The sequence below is a fragment of the Lagenorhynchus albirostris genome, chromosome X (assembly GCF_949774975.1).
Source record: "Lagenorhynchus albirostris chromosome X, mLagAlb1.1, whole genome shotgun sequence".
NCBI lineage: Eukaryota > Metazoa > Chordata > Mammalia > Artiodactyla > Delphinidae > Lagenorhynchus > Lagenorhynchus albirostris.
Genome location: NC_083116.1, coordinates 66,863,786 through 66,874,150, shown reverse-complemented (window position 1 = coordinate 66,874,150; position 10,365 = coordinate 66,863,786). Strand labels below are relative to the sequence as shown.

General features: G+C 47.8%; 1 protein-coding gene across 1 annotated transcript; it reads left to right on the top strand.

Moving 5' to 3' along the window:
• The first annotated feature begins 288 nt into the window (after positions 1–288).
• FGF16 (fibroblast growth factor 16) lies at positions 289–8,428 on the top strand. The gene is made up of 3 exons (XM_060138140.1): positions 289–562; positions 6,567–6,670; positions 8,029–8,428. Exons 1-3 carry the CDS (start codon positions 289–291, stop codon positions 8,272–8,274), a joined length of 624 nt encoding a protein of 207 aa, XP_059994123.1. The 3' UTR covers positions 8,275–8,428.
• The last annotated feature ends 1,937 nt before the right edge of the window (positions 8,429–10,365 follow it).

Below are 10,365 nucleotides of genomic sequence, written 5' to 3'. Positions count from 1 at the left end.
ATGTATATAAAGTGCCGTTTGCATCTGATAGCTCGACGAAGCCAGCTATGAGAGGCCTGGGGAGATGGATGCGGAGGGGAAGCGGCACTTTGACTGAGCGCAAGGTCAGGAGCGCGCTGCCCCACGCTCCCCGCCGCTGAGAAGTTCCTTGGACAAGAACAGACGTCGACTGCAGCTCGGCAGAGCGCGGAGCGAGCTAGCAAGCGAGCGCCGCCGAGTCGCCCGCGCCCGCGGCGGGGAGAGGCAGTTCGCGCCCCACGGCCCGGACTCGGCCCCGCGCACCCCGCCATGGCTGAGGTGGGGGGGGTCTTCTCTTCCTTGGACTGGGATCTGCACGGCTTCTCCTCGTCTCTGGGGAACGTGCCTTTAGCTGACTCCCCAGGTTTCCTGAACGAGCGCCTGGGCCAGATCGAAGGGAAGCTGCAGCGCGGCTCGCCCACCGACTTCGCCCACTTGAAGGGGATCCTGCGACGCCGCCAGCTCTACTGCCGCACCGGCTTCCACCTGGAGATCTTCCCCAACGGCACGGTGCACGGCACCCGCCACGACCACAGCCGCTTCGGTGAGGACGCGGCCGGGAGGGACGGGAGGCGAGCAGACGGCGCACTGGGGAGCCGACGGCTCGAGGCTCCGGCTTGGGGCCCGCGGACCGCCTCCCCCCCGCCCCTCGGCTCGGCGCCGTCTGAGCCCTTCGAGGCGGGAGGCCGACGGGGACGCGGGGCAGGCGGGACGCGACGGTGCGGACTTGAGCCGCGCAGCGGCGTCGGGGCGCCTGACACCCTCAGACACTCTCGGGAGGAGGCGGGGGCGCCTTGAGGTGCGGCTTCTCCTTTCCCCACTCCACCCTCCCTCCCCCGGGAGCTAGAGGATTGTTCTGGGACCTGGACGCTGCAGGTGGAGCTGGGAGAGGGGTAGGAGCATCCGCCGAGGAGGTCGGGGACCGTGGCTACAGCGTGAGGCTGAGCCTCCAGGGCAGCTGGGTTGTCGCGGCAGATTACCTGAAGCTGGAGCCTTCGTGGGCCGTGGATACGGCGTGTGGACGGTCCGCGCCCGAGTCGATTTTGACCCGCGGGGACGCGGCAGCCGTGGCACCTGCCTACCTCTGTGTTGCTCTGCCCGTGTTGAGGTACAACCCAGACAGCACGGCGGGATCTGGGTATTAGAGAAACTAGGAAAGCCTCCCGGTGGCTACTGTGTAAGGGCACAAGCCCTGGGGAAGCTTTTGCCGGAGCTACCTCTGGACTCCTTGCCTCAGTGAGGAAACCGTTCTAGGCCCACTCCCAGGCCCCAAAACAGGTGTATTCTGGGCCCAGGGCAGAAGACACCCAGCCTCCATCCAGGATTTTCTCTGCCTGCCACTCTGCAGATTGTTCAAAGGGCACAGCTGCCTGTCTCACATACAGAACACAATTAGTATAAACCTTGACCTGGGACAGAGATCATTGGGTTTCTAAGCGAATGTGTTCACTCCTCAATAATTTGGCCATTTTCAGTTTCAATTTCCTATCCTCTACTAAACTGTTATTTTGATGCTGTGACAGCTACCCTTCTTTGGGTCCCCGCCCCAATGCCCTCTGCTTCCTCCCAAGGACCCTATGGGCCAAAGACACCATCTAAGCCAGTGAGAGGCTTTGCCTACCATCAGGCGTGATACTCTTCCCTTCTTTTTCCCATCCTCCCTCACTTCCCCCAAACCTCCCTATCCTCCTATTCCCCGTGCCTTGCTAGAGCTGCACCCCAGTGCACCATAAAAAGCCTGGGGTGGATGGGGAGAGGGGCAGAGGCCTGTTCCTGGGCAAGGCTAAGTCTAGCAAACAACTTGGGGCCAGGGCTGGTCTTCCTTGCTGGGAGCAAGCAGGAACCCTAATGAGGTCTATGTCATCTTGGAAAAATGCACTTGGAGAGCTGGAGTACAGTAGGTTGTGTGTGGGGTGGGGGTAATGGAGGGGTGCAGGTGTCTGTATAAACTTGCAGCAGGTCCTCAAAAGGGTGACAAGGTGGGGTGGGGTGAGGGGAGAGGGAGGGTTAACTTAGCTCCTTTCCCTTCCATCACTAGTGACTTTGCAGTCCCCTTTTGTTCCTCTTCGGAAGGAATGGGACTCCCACCCTGGCCTCAGAGCCTCCCAAAACTCCCAGAAATGGCCTAAAGATATTGGGGTAGCTCATTCCTGAGATGTAGAATAAAAATTCTGAAATGATGGAGAAATGTGAGGTGGGAGCAGCAGAGGTGGAGAAACTGTGAGCTTGACTCCCAGCAGCTACAAGTGTTCGTCTGATTCTGTGCCTAAACTAAGCCCAGTAACCTACAAGGTCAACATAAAGTAGTAATAGGCTCTTGGGATAAGTGGTCTTTAATTACCTCCCTAAGGACACATCTTGATTTCTTTTCATCTCCCAGGTCTGCTAAGGGTGTTAAGTTTAAGGAGAAACCAAAGGAAATAAAACTGGCGGGAGGAAGGGGTGTTTTCACTGCTGCTTAACTGTTTCATTTTGGGTTTTGCCTTAAGTGCATGCGCACACACACACATACTGACTGAGACCACCTCTGCATCACCTTTTCCCTTTCCTCCTTCCCTGGCTTCCTGGCAGTTCCGTGTATTTCCTGTAAAGGAAATGATAACTGGTCAAAGCTGTGTCTTTGTAACGTCCCCTGCCAACTTGCAAGCACACATTTACTCTTTCTCAGTTTAGCTTTTGGCAGAGAAAGAGGTGGCGTTTTGAGTTTGCTAACTCTCTCCTCCCTCCACATTTGAGTTAATCAGCCAGGGTATTCAATAAATCGAAACTTTAACATTCCATAAGTGCTTTAGCAGTCAACATTCCAGCAGGGTAAAGTAGGCCAGACTTAAGATATAAAATATTATAGATTTCTGCTTGGGGGGAGGAGGTAGTCTCCAAAGGCCATGTAAAGTAAATAGCTATTTGTTGTAATTGGAGAGCAGGGCCCCCAAGGATTACCCTGGAATCCATGTGTTCAGAATGAGTCAGGCTGAGCCCAAAAGCAGCCTCGACTCCAAATAATAACCTGTTGGCACAGCCTATGCTCCCCCTCCCCTCCCCTCCCCCACACCCCTCCCCCACACCCCCCATTCTGCAATCAGTAGCCAGGAGTATTTCAATCTCCGCCTGGCTGGCTGGTGGCATTTACATAAGGTTCACAGGGATCCTGACATTCCTGAGGGGCACCTGTGGGCTGGCAGAGCGGAGCTTGGGAGCCAGACTGGAGGAGAGGCCTCCCGCCAGGTGGGATGGAACAGGCTTGCGCAGCTGCTTTGGTTTGTGAGCGATATGGTTCTTATTTGACAAGGTGCCACAACAGCACTGTCTTGGCCCTGAAAAGCTGAAAGGATGGCTGAGGGCATTCGGGTGAGTTATGGAGCCAGATTAAATGACATACCAGGCCAGTCATCTAGCTGGGTTCTGAAGCAGTGGGACCCAGAACAGATCTGTTTTCACTGAAGCCATGGGGCAAAAGGTGTAAGAAGAGAAGAGTCTGGAAACTGTCGAACACAGGCCAGAACCTGAGGTGGACAGGTCAAATGAGGCAGGGGAGAGGGAGGTCCTGGGCTTTGAAGGGGGTGAAAGTACTGAGGACAAACTTTGTCTACTTAATACTTTGCTTCAACGTTTTGCTGTTAACACCCCTCTCCAGCTGTAGTTGGGAAAATGTAAAAATGGCTTGTTTTCTCTCTCCCTTCATGCTGGCTGGAATTCAGGAGAAGGTTTAGGAATATCTGTTCCATCATCATGTGCCACTGGGTTCCCACAGTTTGAATCCAGCTAATAGGAAAGTTGGCAAAGGGAAATGATGCCCAAAGACAGCTGGGCAGGGATGATTCCAGCTGTTGGAGACCCCTGTTACTGGACACAACCCAAGTGACTTCCTCTATGATCTGTCCTTTGGCATCAGGGTTAACAGAGAGCTGGAGAAAAACGGTGGTGACTCAAATGGCCACACCTCTTGGGTTTCATGATTTGTTCTCATACCAGGTTTTGGATGGTGAGATCACAAGCTACCCTCTGCTACTTAATGAGCTCAGGGTGGTCAGAGACATGAGATAGAGAATGAGGGAACTAAGACTCAGAAGCTCAGAAGTAAGCTGCCTAAGCAAAGAACAGAAGTCTTCAGCGGGTTGGTACCCCTCAAAGTTTAGCACCCAGAACTGAATCATGACCTGGCTTCTCGTTTCCTGGCCATACTGGCCACTCTCCTTTGAACACCCTCCTGTGTTTCCATAGCCCTCTTTAAACACAGTAGAACTAAAAACAGCACTCTTGTGATCTGAGGCAGAGCAGAATGGGGCAATCCCCTCCTTTATGCCAGTTACTAGATCTTGATCAGTACAGCCTTAGATCACATTAGTGTTTTTTCTTTTTTTCTATTTTTTTACATTAGCTTTTAGCAATTTTTAATTTTTACATGACTAGCTTCACATTAGCTTTTTAATAATCTCATGAATCAGCCATACTGAGGTTACCTTGTTCAATCAAATTCTGTACTCCATTGTTGTGCATGTTTTGCTAAGCCACGTCTCCCCATTCCAAAGCTGAGCAGACTTGCATTTAGTAAAAATGCATGAAAACACAAAAGAACAGTCCATGTTTTCAAGAAAATATACGTGGTTGCCTGAAGGGGGGAGGAGAGGGGGAGAAGCTTATGGAAATAAAAAGAAAGAGATAGATAAATAAAAAAGCCTTTACGCAGACCAATTATGATAATAGGCCATGAAATAAGGAGTATGATTGACTCATACTGTACTTGAGGCTTGCCCTCCCCCAACAAAACCCCAAACACAAAATATCTTGGGTAACTGGTTTGGGGACCAAAGTGCAGGACTTTACATTTATTCTAATTAAAGCTTATTTTGTTGGAGTCAGCCCATTTTTCCATTCTCTTGAAATCTCTTTGGATTTTTATTGTCGCCCTCTCAGCTGTATGTCTTCTGGAACTAGGGTAAACAGTCCCCCTATGTCCTTTTATAAGTCATTTATTAAAATGTTAAACAGGGCAGAACCAAAATCAGAACCTGTGCAGTGTAACTAAAGGTTTTGGTCCACTAAATCAGTATCTGCTTAAGCCCTACTTGGCACCAGGTATTTTCCCTTCCCCTCTTACCATCTTGTGTCAATATCCTTTCCCAAAACTCTTTTTTTGTACTACAAGAGTTAGTAACAACCAGACTGAGACTAAAGCTTGGAGGATGTCAATGCTAGAGGACAAAGGCCACGTTCTGAGTGTTCTATACAATGGCAGCAGAAGAGCGTTACATTCTCCAAATAGGTCCGAGTGTGCCCTAAAAGCTTCCATACCTGATTGCCCACCCACCAGCCCAAGTCACTGGGGCTCTTCAGGAGACTTCCCACTGGAGTTCTGAACCTGATTTCACAATTGCCCACTTAATTTTTTAAAGTGATCTTTAAGGAATCAGTCCCACTCCCTGTGTAGATTACATGGAATATTATTACCCTTAAGAATTACATTTTTGGATGAGAAAGACAGCCAGATATGAGCTCATTTCATACCTTTGGATGCCTGTGTGAGTCAATAGTATCACGTTTTGGTCTGTATGTTGAAAAACATGGTTAGAGAAAATCAAAGAGAAATCTAGTTGACCATTACATCTGTATCCAAATAATAGATGTGCTATCTTAGAACAAAACTGTGAAGTCTTCAGTATCACCAGGATTTCAGTTCTGGTTCTTTTTTCCCTCTTAGTAGTCAATTTCTTTTTTCCCCCGTACTGCTCCTGGGTAAATGAAAAGTTTTTCAAATCCTCACCTCTAACTTTGTCAGCTAGAGGGACATTTCTGAGTATCTTCCCTTTTCCCTTAAAGCTGCAACATCTCACATCAGTATCAAGTCTAATACTACCTGCCAACTCTTTGCCATAGATAAATTTAAAATCCTCAAGAGGTAAGCCTGAGGCTGCACTGGCCAAGAGTACTTTTGAGGAGAAAGCTCTCACCAGGCCAAGTTTTGCTTCCTGCCATAGGCTGGAGGAACAAACTTTGTGAGTGGCCCGTGTGGCCTTTGTTAGAGTCAGTTACAGGCAGTTGACAGCCTCATGTGGCTTTAAGGACATGGGAGCTAAGAGGCTGCAAAACAAGTTCAGCCTAGAGGACAGCAAGGTAATGCTGTGTGCTCTGGGGAGGAGGGAAGTGACTTTGGGAAGATACAGAAACCTGGCCACATTCTTTCATTTTGAAAGCTGCCCTCCCAGTTCTTGAAACGGTGGTATTTAACAGCAATAGTACCTTGTAATTATGGAGCTTCTGTAGCCAAACGCTTCTCATGGTCTTTTCCTTATAATATGCCTAAGAGTGTTGAATAGAGGCAGAGATTATGTCCCCCTTTTTACATATGGACATGCCGAGGCCCAGAGAGACTCAGTGTCTTCTCTGAGGTTCCATTCTTGCTGCAAAAGATGGTTTCATCAGGTAATTCACCAAAGGCACACAGAGCTGGCCTCCAGTTGGGCATAAAGGACTAGTAGCTCATGTCACCTGAACAGTTTCCTCTTAGCTTGATATCAGTGATGGAAATGGCATTCACTTTTTTGCTCTAGGAATTCTGGAGTTTATCAGCCTGGCTGTGGGGCTGATCAGCATCCGGGGAGTGGACTCTGGCCTGTATTTAGGAATGAACGAGCGAGGAGAACTCTATGGGTCGGTAAGTTTAAGGTTTTTTGTCCTCGGAAGCTGTTACCAAAAGTGTTTGGACAATGTAAGGCAAAACATTCATCTAGCACTTGAAAGCACTTTTGTCAACTTTAAAGGATTAGTGTCTTCTAGTCAGTTCTTGACTGCCCAGGAACTTGCTACATAACACTTTCACTCATTCAGCCTCCATCAAAACAGAAGCTTTTCTGTAGTACATTTGCTTTCACCTTCTCCATTAGAGGGCCAGCTCATCTGATAATAATAGGAAGCTGTACTGGTTTGTCAGTAGATGGTAAGGGTTTGGGGCATTAACTCTCCCAAGGAGCACATCTTATTTGTGATGGGTACCCAGAGGAGTAGCCAACTGGCTGGCACAAAAATAGGCAATGGTAAAGCTGGCCTTCAGATTGAGGATTCTGAGATTAACGACACAGTCCTTGATGTCCAGATTGCTTCAGCTGAATCCCAAAAGCCAAACCAAATAAACAAACAAATGAAGAGTGAGGGTTCCAGGGTCTGGTGACAGCCCTAAAGTCCCCAGCTAGAACTGGGTTGGCTGCAGTGCATGTTCACTATTTTGGAAGCCAGCCCAGAGCTGGGGAATGGTGACTTTGCTGATCTTAACCCTTTCAGAGGATCCCAACTCCTGGCTTTGGCTTTTGAGTCACAGAGCATACTTTCTGGCTGCCTGCACCCCATGAAATCAGAGCACATTCTTCCCTGACACCTAAGAGATAGGCCTGTCCCCAGCACTCAGTATCGGCAAAACCCCAGCAAGTAGTATGGTGGTTGGATCAAGTGTGAGAAGGGACAGAGGCAAGAGACCCAGGAGCTGCCAGCTTGAAGTAGCCAGATTTGGAGGAACTTTTCAAGGAGATCTTTTCTGAGCTTTCCAACTGACAGGCCTGAGACCCTTCATTAGGAGAGATCACAGCTCACCTCCCATGGAGCTTTATATAGATCTGAGGCCTTTGCCTGTCAGTTGACATAGTTGGCTGCAATCTCAGTGGATTTGAACATCATTAGCCCTAAATAGGGAGAAAACTCAGGGGTGCCAGCGGGGCATTGGGAGGCCATAGCAGAAATTCTCAGGCTCAAAGTGCCAGGTGAGCCCATCTCTTTCAGTCTCCTGCCTTCAGAAGAAATATCACTGGAAACATTTTTGCGTGGCTCACAAAAGAGGGTGAAAGTGATACCGACAGGGCTGTTTTGTGCTGTTTGGAAAGAAGATGCCTCAGGAATACCGGGAGATAGGACTGAAATATTCTAATATCAATGTGCTATTACTATTTTAGTTTCTCCACCAGCAAGCTGGGATGGGAGAAATAGTCATATAATGGGCTCTGCTTTATTTTCTTACCCTCACAGAAGAAACTCACACGTGAATGTGTTTTCCGGGAACAGTTTGAAGAAAACTGGTACAACACCTATGCCTCCACCTTGTACAAACACTCGGACTCGGAGAGACAGTATTATGTGGCCCTGAATAAAGACGGCTCACCCCGGGAGGGATACAGGACTAAACGACACCAGAAATTCACTCACTTTTTACCCAGGCCAGTAGATCCTTCTAAGTTGCCCTCCATGTCCAGAGACCTTTTCCGCTATAGGTAGCGGACCCCTAGCGTGACCTCTGTGACCTGTATACTCTGGGGCCACAGTTGTCTCTGGAAGCACTATATTCATAGCTTTTCAATCTTCTTTCCTATCAATTTAGATAACAGAGAAGCACTTACTGTTCAACTCGACCCAGCTGTTCCCTTGTTGTTCAAAGTGTATATCAAGGTTGGGTTATTTTGGGGAGGGATGTGGGGGGAGGGGGAGGTCTAGAGGGAATCTTGTATATACTTTTTTCTTTACTCATGTTCTTTCCCCTGAGGTGGCACAAGAAAGAATGGGGTCCCCGCCAAGGGCCAGAGGTGTCTTGCCCCACAATCTACCCAAATACCTTGACAGTGGGTAAATGAAAGACCAAGGAATCTGCCATAGATGCTACCTACAGAGCTTTGGAGAAGTCTCATTAAGAAAATCCTTGGGGCTACAGCCCTGCTGCAAGCCATCCCTGCACTGGCTCTGCAGATTTTTCATCTGTCCTGACATGCAGTTTCCCTGCCATTGGAAGTGGGAGATGGGGTAGGCTGTAAGAAAATGATATTAAAATGTAAGCATGGATACTGTGCATAAGGACAAACTATTTATGAAATGTATATGCTATTTATTTTATATATTTATTTATTTCAAAATAATTTTATTTTTAATGAGAGATGCTATGACTGGATTTTCATCAGAAAGAATAAGGTCCTACTGAAACAGGATAAATGAGTTAGTAAAGGCTTTTATTGGCAATAAAATTGTCTTTATATTGTAACCACTGTCTAATTCTATTCATTTGTACACTTAGAATTAGAAGGTTGGTTAGCTTCTTTCACTAATTAGAATCTCTTGATGTTGGCATCACACTGCCTAGGCTAGGTGACCCACTATCTACAATATTAGCATTATCTAGGGGCCCTATCTGAAGTTCCTTCTGGTTCTATGACTTTAACTTTAGTGGTGAATCAAAGCTTCAGGAAGGCCCGGACCAACAGCCCTTATGGAAGCACCCGTTTGTGCTTAGGACTAAGCATAGAGAAACCCTCCTTTGGGATTTGGTTAGGGCCCAAAGCCTGAAGGTCAGAAACCCTAATTGGTGGCTTCTTACTTAACATATGAAGATGACGGGATTCAAAAAAAATAACAATCAATAGGGAGAATGATTTTTTTTGAACCAGTCAGCTTCCCTTCTGGAGGTGTTCTCCCACTCCCTCTCCAAACCCCCAGCCCCCTTCTCTGCCAGTGTTTCTCCTAGAGAGCAACAGTTCTTAGAGTATATGGTCTCTTCACCAGCAGCATCATCTGAGCACTTGTTAGAAATGTAAGAGATCAGGTCGTACCCCAGACCTGCCAAATCAGAATCACTGGGTGTGGGGCCCAACAATCTGCATGTTAACAAGCCTTCCAGAGGATTCCTATGCACAATAAAGTTTGAAATCTAGTGCCCTAAAAGAATGGTTTTCAAGAAGAATTCTTTTTGCATCTGAATTGTCTATAAAGAAAGTTTTAGGATAAATTCAGTCCATAAAATAAGAGTGGCTGTAGTTGAAGTGGGGAAGGCATTCTTGGAGCTCCGTCTTCTCCAGAGCAGCCTCTGAGATATCTTGCTTTGAAATCCCTGGCCTCTTGACTGATATTTACTGAGGTGGGAGTATAGGGTTATTTACATTTTCAAAGCAAATGCTGTCTGGAAACAAGAACCAAAGGAATAAAAGTCTCATTGAGTACTCAGGCACCAGGAAGTACTGGTGGGAGAAGTTTTTGGGTTTAGGATCGTTCCTCCTGGTGCTCCTCAGTCACATCCACTATTTCCCCAACTGATTGGTAAAACAAATAGCTTAGGTAGCGGCTCACTTAAAAATCAAAACCAAAAACTCTATAAAAGTTCGTCCAAATCTAAGTACCCAACAGAGAAACCACACGTATGAGCATACACACATCAAAGAGCAAATACGACTGTATGATTGATAGAAAGTGCTAAGTTGCACAGTGTATGTGATCACAGACTAGAATGCTTGCCCACAGAACCACCAAGGCAGAGATCACACAGGGCTGGGGTGAGCAGGGAAAGTTCCCTGAAAGGGGTAATGCCCGCTGTGGAGAACCAACAGG

Bases quoted from the DNA above. Each gene is read 5' to 3' on its own strand.
- FGF16 (XM_060138140.1), top strand. From the start codon at position 289: ATGGCTGAGGTGGGGGGGGTCTTCTCTTCCTTGGACTGGGATCTGCAC. The intron at 563-6,566 runs GTGAGGACGCGG...TTTTTGCTCTAG, and splicing joins CCACGACCACAGCCGCTTCG to GAATTCTGGAGTTTATCAGC. The intron at 6,671-8,028 runs GTAAGTTTAAGG...TTACCCTCACAG, and splicing joins GAGGAGAACTCTATGGGTCG to AAGAAACTCACACGTGAATG.